We start from the raw sequence: 18,933 nt of genomic DNA on the forward strand, positions 1-18,933 counted from the left end.
TTCTCCAAAGCACCTGAGCGTAGAACAAGAAGCAATGGGTGGAAACTAATCAAGGACAGAAGCAACTTAGAACTAAGGAGAAATTTCCTGACAGTTAGAACAATTAATCAGTGCAACAGCTCGCCTACAGAAGTTGTGAATGCCCCAACACTGGAGGTCTTTCAGAAGATGTTGGATAGCCATTTCTCTGAAACCATATAGAGTTTCCTGCTAGGAAGGGAGTTGGACTAGAAGACCTCCAAGGTCCCTTCCAACTCTGCTATTGTATTATTGTATTATTGTAATATGAAGTGTGTTTGTGTTTCTTTGTGTGCAAGGGAAGGAGAGAGGGAGAGAGAGGGAGAGAGAGGGAGAAACATTTCAAAGCACAAGAGTTTTCCTAAGAGAAAAAGGATTTGTATGCAGTTCTGAAGAAATACTGATAGCAGGAAGAGGTTTATGAGCAGGCTCTAATTCTCATGCATCCCGGTTATATGATTTCAGGCTAGACAGAGCGATTGTCTTCTTGGAATAACCTTCAACACACACAACTGTCAGAATAATCTCCTTTCTCTGTAATAAATCCCCCTGACATGAGCAAAATATCCACCCTCGAGTGCTACGTAAGTCTCCATCCGCAATCTACCGTATATGACGCAGCCCAGACTGTTTACTATTTCGGAGACGAGACCCCGATTGCCTGATGTGACAAGCCAGAAACAGTGAAGAGGAAGAGGAAAACATTTTAAGTTTCATTTTTCCATGTTTGAGGCGGTGGGTTTTTATTATTTGAAAAAAAAAATGTACTCCATCTTTCTTTAGGTTTCCTAGACATTGCTGTGCATATAAGCCTAAGTGATACTGCTACACATTTTCAATCAATACACAGAAATGGTGGTTATATCATGATTTACCTTGTAATCCAGTTGGAAAACCAGCCAGGGCTGCTGAGAGTCTGGCAAGTGTACAAGTTTAATAAATAATACAAGTTGTCCCCGATTTATGACCACAATGGTGCCCCAAATTCCTGTTGCTAAGATACATTTGTTAAGTGAGTTTTGCCCCATTTTACGACCTTTCCTGCCACAGTTTTTAAGTGAATCGTTTCAGTCGATCAGTGAGCAGCCCGGTTGTTAAGTGAATCCGGCTTCCCCCATTGACTTGGCTTGTCGGAAGGTCACAAAAGGGGATCAATCACGTGACCTGGGGCCACAGCAACAGTCGTAAGTATGAACTAGTTGCGCCTGAATTTTGATCATGGGGCTGGTTTAAACCAGTCGTAACTGTGAATGATGGTCATAAGCCACTTTGTTCATTGCCATTGTAACTTTGAACAGTCACTAAATGAAGTGTTGTAAGTCCAAGATGACCTGTAATTCTGAGCAGCTAAATGCAATTTATAGTGCAATTACTCTAAGTGTTCCCTGGCCAATATTGCATTTCCCTTCTCTTCTCCCACTCCTGCAACTGTGAACATACTTGCTTCCTATCCTCCGAGAAATCTGAACAGCCTGTTTCCCAAGGGGAAGATTAACGTTTTAACCCTCACCCTTTCAAATGACACTGGCCAATTCCTCCCACCACAAAGGAAGCAAGGCCAATGTTTCGTTTCAGCTTTTTTTGAGTTGAGTGAGAGTACCTGAAACTTCTCCTCCACACCTGGGCTGTTTTAGAGTGGAGGCTGGCGAGAAGACGAATGACTTCTTAAAGCTCCTTTATGCAAAACTCAAACTAATGCGGCCCTCTCTCCAGACTGAGATGGAGACAGTTTGCCCAATTCTCTAAACTGAGATGAAGTCAGTTTGAATAGTGGTTAGGGTGCTTGCCTAAAAACCCACAGATGCTGAATTCTAGTCCTGCCTTAGGCATGAAAGCCAGTTGGATGACTTAGAGCCTCTCAGCCCACCCCACCTCACAGGGTTGTTGTTATATACAGGAGAAAATAGGAGGAAGGAATATTGTATTTGTTCCCTGTCTTGAGTTACTTATACAGCAGTAAAAGTGGTGATAAATATCTAATAAACAAATCAGTGTGCCCATCTCTACGGATGGAGCTGGAGCCAGTGTGCGTATTTCTGCAGCTGAGAGGCCAATTTCTTAAATGCACAGCCTTCCTCTACTTGCCACATAATTCCCCCAACTCCATCCTCTTTGCTGGAATAGGAATAGAAAATAGGAGAATAGAAAATAGAATACAGACTAGAGAATAGAGAATAGAATAGAATAAAGAATAGAAAATAGAATAGAATACAGAATAGAACAGAACAAAACAGAATAGAATAGAATATTGGAGTAAAGAATAGAATGGAATTGAATAGGAATAGGAATAGAACAGAATACAATAGAATACAGTAGAATAGACTAGAATGAAAAATAGAACAGAATACAGAATACAATAGAAAGAACAGAACAGAATGCAGAATACAGAATTCAGTAGAAGAATAGAATGCAGAATAGACTAGAACAGAACAGAACAGAGAATAGAGCAGAATATAGAACAGAATATAGAGTAGAGTAGAATAGAATAACAACTTTATTGTCACTTTGATGATGGCATAGACAATAAAGCTGTTAGAAAATCTGATAGTCCTGCTATAGATACTTTGAAACCTCTTCCCAGAGGGGAGCAACAGAAACAGAACATAAAGTGGGTGTGGCAGGGTCTCTAACAATGCTTTGAGCTCTAAGCACAGAGTGCTTATAAGCACTATCCTGAGTTTCCTATAATCTTCTCCGCTGTCCTTACCACTCTCTGTAGGGACTTTCTATCTGAGGCGCTGCTGCCACCAAACCAGACAGGGTTGCAGTTTGTTAAAACGCTCTCAATTGTGCCTCTGTAAAAAAAGGAGAGGTCTTAGACCAAGGCTGTCAAACTCCCGGCCCACTGTCGGTTTAGCAAAGCGGGGGGAGGAGTCCCGATAGTCACATGACGCTACCATGATGACGTGAGTTTGACACCCTGTCTTAGAGCTTCCTATGATCTTCTCCGCTGTCCTTACCTGCGGGGTGTCACCCTCAAACCCTGTTGAGATGCAGTCCAGAGAGAGCAAAAGCTTACCCCAATGCCTGGATCTGCACTGGGGACCGTGCTGGGAACCCCAGCCTGCTCTCCCCAACCCCACTGCAGGCAGTCCTCAACTTATGACAGTTCGCTTAGTGACTGAAGTTACAACGGCACTGGGGAGGGGGGAAGGTCCCCCATGGTCATGTGGTTTGCATTGAGATGCTTGGCCAACTGATTCGCATTTACGACTTTTGCAGCGTCCCAGGGTGTGTGTGTTTGTGTGTGTGTGTGTGTGTGTGTGTGTGTGTGTGTGTGTGTGAGAGAGAGAGAGAGAGAGAGAGAGACAGACAGACAGACAGACAGACACACGTGACACCCTTTGGCAACCAGCAAAAGTCGGTGGGGAAGTGGGATTCACTTAACAACCGCAGTACTCACTCAACGACAGCAGTGATTCACTTAACAACAGGAGCAAGAACTGTCGTAAAGTGAGGCAACACACACTTAGTTCGTAAAACGGTGCTAAAGAGGGGCAACACTCGCTTAGCAACCGTCTCAGTTAGCAACGGAAGGCTTGGGCTCCGTCGTGGTTGTAAAGCGAGGACTACCCCTATTCCCGATCCCAGCCGCCTTCCCAGCTCCTGACCGGGGTTACCGTGCAGCCTCGGACCGACCCCTCCTTCCTTCCTTCCCTGGGAGCCGAACCGGGGCTACGGAGTGCAACCGGGGCCTAAAAGGGCATCGGCGTCCTCCCAGCCCGCTCTCTTCCCCTTCCCTCGGCCCGCTCCAACTTACCCGCCGCCTCAACGCTCCGGGGCCTCCGGCTTGGCGCCACCAGCTCCGAGTGCGTCTCTTCCCCTCAGCCGGAGCCTCCGCTCGTTCCAAACAGCGTCCGTGAAGCTCTTTCCATGAAGAAGAAAAAAACACAACGGGCGACGACGAAGCGCGGCGCCTGCTGGGACTTGTAGTCCCGGCTCCGTTCCCCCCACGAAGAACTGGACTGGCGGAAGAACTACATTTCCCAGCGCGCAGGGCGGAGTTACGTTGGGAGCCGACGGACGGTGGCCTCGTGGGCCTTTTTCAGAGAATCCGCGCGCCCTCGGGCGGTCGGCCGGGTGACCGAGGCCGCTATGCCTTGTGGAAGGTGTAGTTCTGGAAGGCAAATGAGGAGCTCGCCGGCAGCTTTCTCCTAACCGGGAAAACCCTTTGTTGTGGACTACAACTCCCAGCACTTTCCAGCAGCACTGCTGTGAATAATAGGAATTGCAAGTTGGAAGCCTCTCTAAAAGTATAGTATCCAACTTGATAAAAAGCTAAATTAGTTATAATAGGGATTTTCTCGCAGCAACTGTGAATGTTGGAGTTCACACGCTGGCATGTGACCTGTTATTCCATATGATTATAAAGAATAAACATTTATACAAGCAAGATGCTTATTATTGCACTTTTAAGAAGAGATTGGACAACTATTTGCCTGAAATGGTATTAGGCTTGAGCAGAGGGTTGGACTAGATGACCTCCAAGGTCCCTTTCTGTGCTTCCATTCTGTTCTGTTCTCTCATTTATTTTGTTCAGAATAAGAATGCTTGGGAATATATATTTACATATTAAAATCGTTCTGTACTTTGCCATTCTGTCCAAAATGCAGAAAATATTTTTATTCATGCGTCTTTCTGCCATGTTAATTCATTTACTGTATATTTTCTCTTTTGTATTCTTAATTACTCTGTTGCTATGTTTTAAACTCTACGGATTTATTTCTATTTAGCTGTTGTGATTGCTAGTCCTAATGGAAACAAAGGATACCGTGTAAATATATATATAAACAAGAGCCACAAATATTTCCATAGGAGTAAGACTTTACTAGAGCAAACACTCATCAGTTCAAACCACTTGACATTATGGCTAAGACTTTAAAAGAAAAAAAAAGATGATCCAATTCAGTTTGATATCATGACTATAACTCCAGGTCTAACACATAGTAGAAAGTTATGCTCACTTAAAAACAGAAGGTTCCTTCTCTATTTGCTTTGAGGACTAAGTAACTTCTGACTTATCTTTTTAAAGTTTTGCACAGCCAGCAAATCTGCTAGTTGAAGAGGGGGGAAGTATGAATTTATTCATGTGGCTAGATCGCTCAAAATCTTGGAAGCTTGTTATTACATCTAATAAAAAAACCAAGCCATGCTGTGGCATCTTTGCCTTTGTTTTAGAATATTAAGCAAAGAGTTTGTCCACCATGATTTATGGCTTTCAATGCTGTGTGATCCTGTGGGTTTATTTACCAAACCATGGTTTACAAATTCAGGGCCAAACAAGTATACAAACCGGGTCTAACAGCTGCTAGCATTGTTTATAACCCTTACTTGCTGCTTTACTTTTACACCACTGTACAATTTTCATTCCTATGTGTCCTGTCCCCAAAATGTTGAGCAGAGCTGGGGTGTTTTTTGTTTTTTTTTAACCAATCCTGGTTCAATGGTCTCTAAGGTGTGGGAAGTATACCCCAAAAGGACAGTGTCAGAAACCTCACCACACCAGAAACCTCAGAAAACAATGCCAAGAGACTTTAGCCGGCCCTTCCCCCATTAAGAAAACCCCATGCAAAAGCACCAGCTGAAAGGAACACTTAAATAGAGCCATTAAGATAAGGGGAATCAGGCTAAAAATAATTTCTCCAAGGTAAACTGAAACTCCAGCTGAGTCTCTTGGCACTGTTTTCTGAGGTTTCTGGTGGTGTGAGGTTTCTGGCACTGTCCTTTTGGGGTATACTTCCCATAAAGGCTACAAAAAAGAGGAGACAGCCCCCCCCCCCCCAAATCTCATGTACCTGTCTTAACTCAGGATCTATCTGGAAATAACTGTGCCCTAATTCTAGAGAGCACATCCAACTCAAAAGAGACCAGCAGCAAACAGTTCATCAGCCACCCTGTCTGGGGAGAAGACCCGTATTTCCATGATACAGAAATTAAACCTAATGGATGCTTAAAATTGTTCACGGCCCTCTTGCAACTGATCAATCGGCCCATTTTAGATATACTGTAGGACCACTCTTTCCCCAGCCAGGCAGCAGTGGGAGGGAATAAGAAGACATATTTTTCCCCATACAGAAGAATTCATAAAATAACTTCATCTACAGCTACAGTGCTAACAATCGTCCTGTTTACCTCAGTAAAATAAAATAAAATCCAGAACAGCTCAGAATTTGTCTCCTTTCCAGAGATTAACACTTCTAGAGCAAGACAGTTTGGGAAGTTGTGAAAGAACCTGTATAGCAGGGGTGTCAAACTCAAGGGCTATGAGCCGGACCCAGCCTACGGGATGCTTAGATCTGGCCCATGGGGCCACCCTGGAAACAGCGAAGGACTGGCCCGCGGTGTCTCTGTCAGTGAAAACGGAGCTCCGGAGGGCCTCACATGGCCCTCCGGAGCTCCATTTCCGCTGGCAGAGGGCTGCAGGAGGCCATTGCAGCCAGAAACGGAGCTCAGGAGCCCTTTTTCGCTGGCATAGCACTCGGGCCACTCTATGCGCCCCTGACACAAGTGATGTCGAGCTGGCCATACCCACTCTGGCCCCGCAAGGTCAAACAGAACCCTGATGCGGCCCTCCATGAAGTCGAGTTTGACACCCTTGCTGTATAGCAACCCTTAGCCTTGTAGTGAGGCTGAAAAGTCAAGGACTCTGGGCCACCAACACCCCCCCTGAGACAGCCATGTCAAGTCGAGATCCTAACATCCATCACAACACTGGCCACTAAGTAGACGCCATACACATACAACAACATGATTTCCTGATAAAAGCACAAGATCACACTGGTTTGAAGAAGGAAATCTCCGTTGAACAGTTGTATCCTGAGATAGCTTTGAGGGTAACATTGCATCAAACTCCCATCAGATATCATTCAGTGTGGGTTGATGAGCGTAGTAGCCCAGCGCACGAGGTTGGAGAAAGTTGATCTGCGACGCCCCATTGGCAGTTATTTCTTTCTTTTTTGCTCTTCTGGAACCCAAGTTCTTCAACAACTCAATTTCTCCGTCACCTACAGGTTTCTTCGGACTTTCATGGAGGAGCCACGAAGAACTCTACATAAATGATGCCTCGGGGTGGAGAATACTATTCCGGCTCTCTAAAAGTTTGTTTCAAGGGTTTTCTTTCAGCTACGTGCAAGCTAAACTTCCTTCGAATCTCAAGTACATGATTTCAAACAAATAACGCTTTCAACTTGTAAAGCATTTCCATGCCTATTATCAAGTTGACATTGGAAGAAAGAGGGGGGAGAATTCCATGCAAACCTTCGACCAGGGTCGGAATCTCAGATTTCTACAGCAGGTGTGTGAGGCATGAAATTTTACAACCTGCTGCAGCACTTCATTGGTGGGTGTGATTTACGACACAGACTGAGGGGAGGGGAGACACAGGGGTAAAGTTCAGCCACCATTAAATGGAAATCAGATCTGTCTCTGTGGCAGGAAAAGCCAAAATGTTGCTCCTAATAAATGACTGGATTTCTTTTGAACTTTGTCTTGAGGCTCGTAAATTAATTAGGGCATCTTTTGGGAACCTCACAAATGCAAGCAAGAAAGGATTCCTGTTGTAGCTACAGTCCAGATGTTATCGGTGCTCAAGGCAAGATCTTCGCAGGCATTTTTTTTCAAAGTGACTTCTGGCAATAATTTATTCTGGGTACCATCCAAGCCCAGAACCATTCAGGGACAAACCTTGCAAAAATCATCTGCAAGATAAAAGAAGGGGTGGGATTTTTTTTTCCACACAGAAGAATTTTATAAGACAACATCATCTACAACTTAAAGAGTTAACGATAATCCTGCTTATCATGGCAAAATAAAAATAAAATCCAAACTGGCTCAGAATTTGTCTCCATTCCAAATCTTCCTATTCCTTCTTCTTTTTCAAAAGGAAAAGGTAGAAACTTTTACAAACCTTGAGCAATGAAATAAATCAAAAGTTAGCAATTAAAGGCTTAAACATATGAAGAACAGTTGCAGGCACTGGGAATGTCTAACGAAGATTAGGACTAGGGGAGACAGGATAACAGTCTTCCAATATTTGAAGGGATGTCACAGAAAGGAGAGGGTCAACCTATTCTCCAAAGCACCTGAAGGCAGGACAAGAAGCAATGGATGGAAATTAATCAAGCAGAGAAGCAACCTAGAATGGGGGAGAAACTTTCTGACAGTCAGAACAATTAACCCGTGGAACGACTTGCCTACAGAAATCGTGGGTGCTCCATCACTGGAGGTGTTCAAGAAGAGACTGGACAGCCTTTAGTCCAAAATGGTAGAGGGTCTCCTGCTTGAGCAGGGGTTGGACTAGAAGACCTCCAAGGTCCCTTCCAACTCTGGTATTTTGTGATCTATCACTGCTCTTTAAGGCAGGGGCTCAACCTTTTTCAACTTTTTTATCCTGAAGAAACCCTTGAAATAATTTTGCAATTCGGAAAATTGAAAATTTCTTCAGGAAACCCTGGCATAAACATGGCAACATATACAAAAACTTCACAATGCAGTTCCTCTCTACACTACACAACCCACATTTTACCGCAATAAAAAGCGGCAGGCTGGCAACTGAGTTGCGGTATTTACAAATTCGCAGCAACACAAAAGCTAGTTGTGTGGTGCCCTAAATTCAAAACATGCTGGGTTATTTATTTATTTTTTCAATCTCTCAGGGAATCTCATGTGAGAAAGGCTGCTTAGCTCATGTTTAAACTCCTGCCCAATCTTGGGTCTTGTTATGGCCTGCCAGCAGCCAGCATAGCTGGCAGCAGATTCGGACAGTGAGAAGATTGGGGAGGGACATTGGCCAGTCCTGGAGTCTGGGGAAGGCTCAGATGAGGGCTCTGCGTCGGAGGCAGAGAGGGGGCCAAGGCCGTCTGACAGTTATCAACTGCCTTCAGAGTCAGAGATCAGGGGGGCAGACGAACAGCTGGAGCCTGTTCCCAGTGTGCGCATGCACAGAGTTGCCAGACGAAGGGAACAGCTAAAGAACAGGGGTCCACTTGGGAGTAAGGCCACAGGTGGACAATGAATGGCCCCTCCCAGAGGAAATAAAAGAGGAGCAAAAGGAGAGTAGAGTTTGCAGGAGACAATTAATTCCCTTAATTGGTTCGTGATTCTCTGAGACTCCTTGCCAAGGACGCAGATATCAGCCTGGCAGTTCTCCAAGTCAGATAAGGTCTGTGACTGTAAATCCTCCCTTGAAAAACTTTACTGGATGTGAATGAACAGAATTCATAGTAAATTCATAAAATAGGTTTTTGTCAGACAAAGAAGTTTGCTTCATGCTCTTAGGAAGGTCAGGTCTGCTCATCCTAGCAACAGCAAGAGAAAAATACACAGAAGCTACGGAAAAAGCAATCTTACCAAGAGCGTATGTGGCCAATATCCTGTGGTCCTTTGGGAGACTCCGAGTGTGGTGATGGCGTGACAAGCATACTCATCCGGAGAAGGCACAAAAAAGCTCATTTTGGAGAGGGTGCTACTCAGCTTTGTCACGTTGGGGCAAACGAAGAACGGAATTAAGCTCTGGATGAAAATGCCCTGAGGGGCATATTCATAGTGAAGGGATCTACTGAAGTGATCCAGGTAAGTCTGTGGAGAATAAAAGATGAGGAGGGGATCCCCGTTAAAAAAATGAAATTCTGGGTTTAGACTATATAAGAGGGGACCAAGGGTGAACAAGGAGTGACTCCCTAAGTGGTACATTTAATTGATTAACTTAATTAGGCTCATACAACAGTGAACCCATAAAGCGATTAAACAAACTGAGTCGAATATGTTAAGACATAAAAAATATGCAACCAAGGTGAACCCTGATCAAGATTATCTTATTTTCTTGCAGCTGCTCAGATTTTACCTGATGTGTGAATCAACCAATAACAAAACTCCAATTCTAACATTAAACTCAGGCTGGACAATTCAAACCTAAATTTTCAAGTTGTAAAAGTTTCAAAGAATCAGGCTATCAAACTCTGGCAAAATGATTAATACTTTGGTTACTGTAGTCCTTTCCTTCCTATCTTCCTTCCTTCCTCTCTTTCTTCCTTCCTTCCCTCCTTATACAATAGCAGAGTTGGAAGGGACCTTGGAGGTCTTCTAGTCCAACCCCCTGCCTAGGCAGGAAACCTTATACTGTTTCAGACAAATGGCTATCCAACATCTTCTTAAAGACTTCCAGTGTTGGGGCATTACAACTTCTGGAGGCAAGTTGTTCTAACTGTCAGGAAATTTCTCCTAAGTTGCTTCTCTCCTTGATTAGTTTCCACCCATTGCTTCTTGTTCTACCCTCAGGTGCCTTGGAGAATAGTTTGACTCCCTCTTCTTTGTGGCAACCCCTGAGATATTGGAAGACTGCTATCATGTCTCCCCTGGTCCTTCTTTTCACTAAACTACCCATGCCCGGTTCCTGCAACCGTTCTTCATATATTTTAGCCTCCAGTCCCCTAATCATCTTTGTTACGCTTCTCTGCACTTTTTCTAGAGTCTCCACATCTTTTTTACATCGTGTAAACTGAATGCTGTTTTCTAAGTGTGGCCTTACCAAGGCCTTATAAAGTGGTATTAACCCTTCACGTGATCTTGATTCTATCCCTCTGTTTATGTAGCCTAGAATTGTGTTGGCTTTTTTGGCAGCTGCTGCACACGGCTGGCTCATATTTAAATGGTGGTCCACTAAGATTCCAAGATCCCCCTTACAGTTACTACTGTTGAGCAAGGTACCACCTATACTGTACCTGTGCATTTTGTTTTTCTTGCCTAAATGTAGAACCTTACTCTTTTCACCATTGAATTTCATTTTTTTAGATAGTGCCCAATGTTCAAGTTTATCAAGATCCTTCCATTCTTCCTTCCTTCCTTCCTTCCTTCCTTTCCTCCCTTCAAACTGTCATGTCCATTATAGGTAGACTCCATTATAGTCATATTTTGAGGACTATCTGGTAGATAAAATGTGGGGCTTTCCCTAGCTGAAGTCCATGCTCTACCTGAGAACTCACTTTATTACTCTGGGCAAATTATTATTATTAATATTTATTAAATTTATATGCCACCCATCTCACTATCCAGCAACTCTGGGTAGCTTATATCATAGTAATGTAACAATATAAAACAATGTAAAATTAAAAATTAATTTTAAAAATTGAGCATTATAAATTAAAACATTAAAATTAACAACAAACTGGATACAACGGGCCAATATGTAAATGGGGGGTAGGGATGGGATCTTCTCTCAATCTACTAACCACCTCCCAAATGGGGAACTGCTATCAGGCACAAAAAGATCAGGACCATACATTAAGTTGCAGTTCAAAATTTTAATGCTCAATTCTATGCACAAGAATCTAGACAGCTCAAGTGCAATATTAAATTGGCGTTAGAAAAGGGATGATGGAATTCAGGAAGGATTGGTTTTAGATCTTGGGGTCCTGAGCTGGTTGTTTTCCTGCAGACATTTCAATGCCCAAAGCAGGCAACATCATCAGTGAAATAGACTTTGGATGGGTCACTGGGACCAGAGCTTAACTCTGCCAAGCTTTTGGATTCATGCTAGACTCCATCTACAGGGATTTTCTCTCCTGGAATATGTGCTTTGTTCTAGGAGTCATGTTTCTATGGTGCCTTCCTATTGGCTGATTGGTGTGTTGATGGCTGATGATTGGCTGTCCTTTCCTTGTGCTGCCAAGTCCTCGGTTCCAAAGTATTTGATAAGCTGGGGATAATTCATCAGTAATTCAACACTATCAGTGTTTATTGTGTTACCGAGTTTGGGTAATGAAACATCTGCAAGAAAACAATCAAGCTCAGAGAGTGCCCAAGTCCCCTCGTTTCAACCCTGAGATACAATATTCTTTTACTGGACTTAGACCATTTGTGGGAACGCAATGACTCTAGGCCGATGACACGCTTAACTCCACCCTCACCAGCTCTGCCTTCTCTTTTCCTACAATCGCTCTCCTTTTAGTACCTACTTGATAGGGAAATTGTACTCTAAGGATAAAATGAGGGAGCAATCATCTCCTCAGGTGCCGACCAGAGTCCTCTTCACCAAAGGACCGGTTAGGAAACGAACACCCAACTGGCATCCCTTTTCCCCTGTTGACGTGTACCTTGGAGGCCGAATATGCTGTGTACCGGGGACAGGGATTGCAGCAGCTGATAGAAGAAATGTTGACGATGGCCCCCTTCTTCCTCTGCACCATGCCCGGCAACACCAAGTATGCCATCATGTTTGCGGCTCCAATGTTTACATTGATGAACTCCCAAATCTGAGCCTCTGTCAAATTGGTGAAGGAATTGGGCAGAGGGTTAAGGACCCCGACATTGTTGACCAAGACACCAATCTCTTTGTCTTCCAGAACCTTCTTAATGACCGGATAGGCCTCACGGCCCCTATTAAAATCCGTCACGACAGTCATGGTGCTGATGTTGTAAGTCTCCATGATCTCTTTAGCGGAAGCTTCTAATTCTTCCTGGTTCTGGCTAATCAAGATGAGGTCAATTCCACAACTGGCCAGCTCTTTAGCGTAGGAAAGGCCGATGCCCGAGGTTCCTCCTGCAAGGAAGCAGAGACACATGGGTGTTCTGATCCAGCTCCCCAAACACGACCAACCCTCTGAAGTTAAATCAATGATTTCTTTATTAGGAGCGCCAGCAGCCCCTGAAAAAAGTTTCTCTCTCACCGCAGGCTAACAAGTCCATCTGGCCGGAAGATGAATAGTTGTCTGCCACTGTCAGAGTTCCCAAAACATCTACTTATCTCCGCCCCCTGCCTTTTATCCCCAGGGGTAGGATGGGCCTTTGCGAGCAGCGGTGGCTCTTCCATCCCAAGGACCAACCCACGGATTTCCTTTGCTCTCCTCTCCTCTGCCTTCTGCGCATCCGCGTGTTAGTCACTGGACCCAGCTGTTCCTCTTCTTCCTCATCAGCCACCTCCAGACCTGGGGGCTGTTGACTCTCCATCTGAGGGCTGACGAACGGCCCAGGCTCTGCCTCTGCCTCTCTCTCTCTCTGCCAGCTCCATTCCCTCTTCCCCCTTGAAGCTCCCAGGTTGCCCTGATGCAGACCCTGACTCCCACGCTGTCTCTCCCTGCTTTGATTTGGCTGCTGGAGGGGCCGGCGGCCGACAGGCCACAACAATAGAAGGCAGAAGCAGAGGATACAGGAAATCGTCTTGCCAGGAAGGAAAAATTGATCAGCCAAACCAAACATCTACCAGCGTTTTTCAACCTTGGCAACTTGGAAAACTTCAATTCCCCAGCCAGCCTTTTTCTTAGCATTCCCCATTTCAGCTGTAAGTACTCTTCGACTTATGACCACAATTGAACCCAACAATTCTATTGCTAAGCGAGACATTTGTTAAGTGAGTTTTGCCCCCATTTGACTGTGACCGTTTTCTGCCACGGTTGTTAAATGAATCACTGCAGTTGTTAAGTTAGCAACAGAGATGTAAAGTAAATCCCTGCTTCCCCATTGACTTTGCTTGTCAGAAGGTCGCAGAAGGTCGGATCATATGACCTTGGGACACAGCAACCGTCATAAATATGAACCAGTTGCCAAGCATCCGAATTCTGATCTAACAACCATAGGGATGCTGCAACGGTCATAAGTATGAAAAACAGCCATACGTCACTTTTTTCTGTGCCGTTGTAACTTCGAACTATTATTGTCGTTGTAAGTTAAGGATTTCCAGGATTTGGAATGTCCAGTATCCTTCTGTAACATCAGAGCATTCCGGCCAATGACTCCAATGCAGCTTAGCCTTTTCATTCTAACAGTTGGATTTTTCATTCTTTTTTTTATTATTAATTTTTTTATTTTATTTTTGTTACATAATAAAAAGTCTTTTGTGAACAGAACATTGTCCAAAGTCCTCCTTTAACATTCCCTTCAAAAGACATCATTCATTTTACATTATATTTCCATTATTTCCAATTTTAGCCGTATTACTTTTCTTCTCCTATTTTCCAATTTCTAGTTTTTAACATGTACAGACAATATGATTTTTCTTTCTCTTTAAAATAAACAATTCATCATTTCTTTTCCATCTATTTTCCATTAAAAATATGAATCTTCAAGTTTCAAATTTCAAGTTTTATATAATCAACATAGCATAATTATTTATCAGCTTTAAGGTTCTTAATATAATTCCCACACATTCTAATTAAAACATATTTTTACCCTGTTAACAATCTCTCTTTTTACTGAACCATATCATTCTACTTTTTGTCTATTTCTAAATTTTCTTTCCTCTTTTTCTTCTTTATATGTGTCATATATCTTTTCTTCTGTATTTTCCCTCTCACTTTTCGATAGATTTTTTTTAGTATCTCTCCCCCAAGTTTCTCTTTCCCATCTCCTTTTATTTCTCTCTTTATTTTTGGCTAATTTCTTTTTCGGATGCCCTTTTTTCTTCTCTGCTCTCTTTGTGCCCTTACCATATTGAGTTTTATTTTCCATTTCTACCTTGTTAATTCCTTGTTCATTTACGTTGGTTGTTTGTTCCCCTCCTGTCTCTACTTTCAACAATTTTTCTGGTTCCTTTTCTACCTCTTTGTTACCTTTTAATGTTGCTCGTGCACTTTTTAACATTTAGTTGGATTTTTTCATTCTATGTAGGTACCAATTACCAGTTACCAATTATAATATTTTGAATATCCTACTGTTAAACTGAAGGCAGGCATCCATTTTCAGATTTTTCATTTTGCGTAGATACAGGCCACTGTTTCTCAACCTTGCCAACTTTAAAACCTGTGGATTTCAATTCCCAGAATTCCCCAGCCAGCTAAGCTGAGCTGGCTGAGGAATTCTGGGAGTTGAAATCCATAGATTTCAAAGTTGCTGAAGTTGAGAAACACTGGCCTGTACCTACACATTATCAGTAGTCCTTCAGAGTTTCATTGGATTTATCAGATTGTAAGCGGAGTTCAAAAACCTTACAAGATGTTGAAGGATGATGTGGCCAGCTTTTCCCAAAGGCTAAATAAAGGCTTGCCGACTATAGAGGCCCCATGTCCCACAGGATTTAATCAATTGGGGGGGGGGGAGCCAATCCACATTATACACTGAAAAAAGGAGTGTGCAGCATCCTTGAACCTCCAATAACAATCCTTTTTATTTTGTAGGAGAAATGATGCATAAAGCCATTGGGGAAGAAGGAGGGGTTTTTCTTACCTGTGACCACAGCCCATTTTCCATACCGCTTGCTTAAGTCAGGCCGGCCAAAGATCCGTGGAACGAAATGCACCCTGATCAGCACGTAGGTGTCACTCAAAACGGTGACGCACACCTTGCTCGCATAGAAAGCTCCCACAACCGCCAACATCTCCATGCAGTAGTGGTAGGACCGTCCGATCTCCCGCATCAAGAGGGAGAAGCTGTCCACCGCAGCCATTGCAACCGAATTATCTTGAAAGAGAAAAATACGAGTGGCATCCGTTAGGACAAATTTATGTGAGGTACAGGCAATCCTGACAAGCACTCGTTTAGCAACCATTTCAAGTTACACTGACACTGGAAAATAGTGACTTAACCGCCAGTCCTCACACTTAACAATTGCCACAGTATCCCCACGGTCACATCATCATCAGAATTTAGGCTCTTGGCAACTGGCATGTATACATTTTTGCCCATTTTTTGCCTGCAGAATGCTTCTGGAGGTGGGAGAGGTGAAAAATGGGGCACACAGATGCCCTACCTAGCCATCCTTTTACTGCTCCCTCCCATATTTAGGCATACCAGGTGCTTTGACATAACACTTATTTCCTTGGCTCAACTGCCTAACATGTAAAAACAGCCCAGGTTCAAATCCCAGTAAGGGTATGGCTAGCTGATGAGAGCTAAATAGCTTGAAATAGAATTCTGTGTGTGTGTGTGTGTGTGTGTGTGTGCGCGCGCGCACGCGCGTATATAACTCTGAAACGCCTCAAGCAATTTCAACCAAACCTGGTTGAAAACACCCCTAAACCCCTCGGGGTGTGTGTTCTGTTAATACAACCTGTTGTGCCTTAAAATGGCTTCTACTGTACTGCCGTAAAATGGTTTCTACTATACAGCGCAGTGGAGTTGCCATGGTAACGGCTTTACAGTACTCCACAAGGGGGTTCCCTCTGGTAAGCGGGAAAATCCAACATTAGAAATTATGTTTGGGCCGAACATTTTCCCCCTATAAAACGCCAGGTTATTGGCTAATATATAATAGACTTTCTGTCTTCAGGGCCATTGTCCAACAGGCACCTGCTGACTCACAAGTCTCTCTATGGATACTGTACCCATGTGCCACAGAAGGGATTGGCAAATATATTAATATATAGGAATATATATATTAATATATAGGAATATATAGGAAGAGGAAGAAACTGTTTAACTTTCTTGGCATTTCTGAAAAAGTTATAATGAAAAACTACAAGAAAAAGGACTTAGGCCCACATATGTATGAAATTTCTATGAAAGACTGGTTTTGCAATCACAATATTTTTCCAAGCCATCTTTATTTTCAAGAATATATGATAAAGAGACAATGACACGCTTTGCAAATGTTACCCTAGAAACCTATAATGGCTTATTGCGATTTCCAGATTTTAGCGATCATAGATCAGAAGAAGCCAGATTGAAGTCGATAGTTGTTTCCAGAAACAAATAATAAAAAAATATAGGTTGTTGACTGACAAAGGAAAGAAAGAAACTGAGAATTTAATGAGTCATAATAATAATAATAAATGAATGACTCCTCTTCAGAAAACAGTGTAATTTTTTTTTTAAAAAAGGACATTCAAAAAGCAGGAGAATATTTGTTCCAAAGGTGCTTTTTTCAGGAGGCAACTGGACTTTCTTGTTTTTTGTTTTCTTTTTGAAGATGTTTCACTTCTCATCCAAGGAGCTTCTTCAGCTCTGACAGGGGAATGGAAGGATCTACTATCCAGTCAGAGCTGAAGAAGCTTCTTGGATGAGAAGCAAAATGTCTTCAAAAGAAATAACAAGAAAGTCCAGTTTCCTCCTGAAAAAGCACTTTTGGGACAACCATGACCTGGAGGACTGAGAATCCCTATAGACTTTTAGCTGTGCAATTTGGGATGAACAGCCTTGGAATAATATGGGAATAGCAATGGATTTCCAGAGGAAAAAATTGTAGACTACAGGAACCATTTGCACTACTCAGGTGACCCTGAAGACACAGGATTCCAAGTGCTTCAAGGACCCTCTCAAAGGATGCAAACGACCAGCTGCCTGCAAAGAATATAAATCCTTCCCTTCCCCATCATCCAGTCAGAGCTGAAGAAGCTTCTTGGATGAGAAGCGAAACGTCTTCAAAAGGGGAAAAAACAAGGAAGTCCAGTTGCCTCCTGAGAAAAAAAGTCCCTTTGGGACAACCAGGACCTGGATGGCTGAGAATCTCTACAGACAGGACAATATTTCATCTTAAGGTGTTTCTGCCCAACTGAGGACAAAAAGGATGATACAGTCCCCTCTGGTAACCCAACAGGGGGAGCATAGATATCTCTACCTTTAGCACATGTAGCACATTTAGCCAGCACATGGCTGGTGCATTAGCAAACTCATAAACGACATCCTTTCCAAAGGCACACCATTATTGCAAAGCAGGGCATAAGCATCATCTTGAGCACACGGCAAGAATTAATTCCTAGGCTGATTAAGGCAAGCCACTTAAGATAGAATCTCTTTCAAAGATTTTTTTTTCCTTTCCCCTCCTATAAACCCGAACTGAACTTTCTACCCTGGCCCTCCCCATATTCCCCGTTGCTGAATCAAACTAAACCTGGCTGATTTACGTCCCTTTACTCAAAAATTGGAGTCCCTTAATCCAGTGGCAATTGGGTTTCTGGCAGGAACCCCTTGACTAGGTGTCAGAAGGGTCAAACAACTAGCAACTTCAAATCTCAACCAACAAATGCTCTTTACACATTGGCAAAAAAAAAATATCAGAACACAAAATACAAGCTGGGTGGACTGAAGGAATGACCTGGGAATTTACATTTTCTAATTGAGGCAGGCGTCTCTATTCTATTCCGACCTGGCAAACATGATTTTTTGAAAAGAAAGAATCAATCAATTTTTATATTTGTATAGCCATCTCAGATAGGCTGCTGAATAAGATGCAAAAAAAAAAAAAATAAGAGGCTCATTCGTCATTGCTTTTAAAATGCAAAAGAAGCAACGGCAAACCCCCAATTTTATTTTGCTTTGTTTGATCTTACCAGGTGTTCTCTGATGCTGGTGGCCTTTGCATCACAATATAACATCTGCAGGACTGTAACTTCCTTCTTAATCCAATCTTGTCATTGGTTAAAAACCCTTTCTTTAAGCCGAGTTTGTGTTCTTAGCTAGCAGGAAAACTCGGAACGTGGAGTTTAGAAACAGACCGGCTAATGTAATGGTCCCTGAATCCAATTCCGTAGGATTTACAAGCCATTTGTTCCATGTATCCTTAGGAGTCTTTTTTTCTCTCCTCCAAATGCCCGGCTTCCAAGTCCTGAACGCGGTGTAAGAAAAAGGAATACAGAATTTAAAAACGCCGTGTTTCTACTTTACCTCTGGCGGCCCTTTTCTAAATAAAACTATTTTAAATAATCGAACATTGTCATGAATTAATTTGGAGAGACTTCAATTATTTAGAGCGACGCTGTTATACGTATCTTCCAGGAGATTTAAATATGGTTCAGTGGAAGAGCTACATTACACTTTACAAGAAGATTTATAACCTTCTATCTCCATTAGGACAATCAGGAAAGTTTTTCTTTTACAATTTAATTAGGGAGACTTGAGAAAAATAGAGACTTGGCCGAACTGACGGTCATCGGTGTTGCTCTTTTCTACTGAAGTTTGCTGACTGGGTTTCTGACATGTGAACCCGCAACGTGGTTTGAAGCGTGGGACGTGAGTCTCACCTTTTCATATCTCTATGTCCCTTGTTTTGGA

At 42.9% G+C, this 18,933-nt stretch overlaps 2 protein-coding genes across 2 annotated transcripts in view; both read right to left on the reverse strand.

Annotated features, from left to right (window-relative positions):
• MBTPS1 (membrane bound transcription factor peptidase, site 1) overlaps nt 1-3,934 on the reverse strand; it is a 63,963-nt gene extending 60,029 nt beyond the window's left edge. Inside the window, exon 1 of the mRNA XM_087729359.1 lies at nt 3,779-3,934. The gene's annotated coding sequence lies outside the window, so the exon portion shown is untranslated. The remainder of the gene's footprint in view (nt 1-3,778) is intronic.
• Nucleotides 3,935-4,780: 846 nt separating this feature from the next.
• On the reverse strand, nt 4,781-18,297 carry HSDL1 (hydroxysteroid dehydrogenase like 1). Its single transcript, XM_014070795.2, has 5 exons — nt 18,213-18,297; nt 15,172-15,405; nt 12,108-12,553; nt 9,367-9,594; nt 4,781-7,715 (listed from the first exon to the last, which is right to left on the reverse strand). Exons 2-5 carry the CDS (start codon nt 15,389-15,391, stop codon nt 7,635-7,637), a joined length of 975 nt encoding a protein of 324 aa, XP_013926270.2. The 5' UTR covers nt 15,392-15,405; nt 18,213-18,297; the 3' UTR covers nt 4,781-7,634.
• Nucleotides 18,298-18,933: the final 636 nt, after the last annotated feature.

This window comes from Thamnophis sirtalis, unplaced genomic scaffold, assembly GCF_051295495.1.
Source record: "Thamnophis sirtalis isolate CommonGarterSnake01/CBP01778 unplaced genomic scaffold, rThaSir2_p1.2 scaffold_14, whole genome shotgun sequence".
In the NCBI taxonomy this organism is placed as follows: Eukaryota; Metazoa; Chordata; class Lepidosauria; order Squamata; family Natricidae; genus Thamnophis; species Thamnophis sirtalis.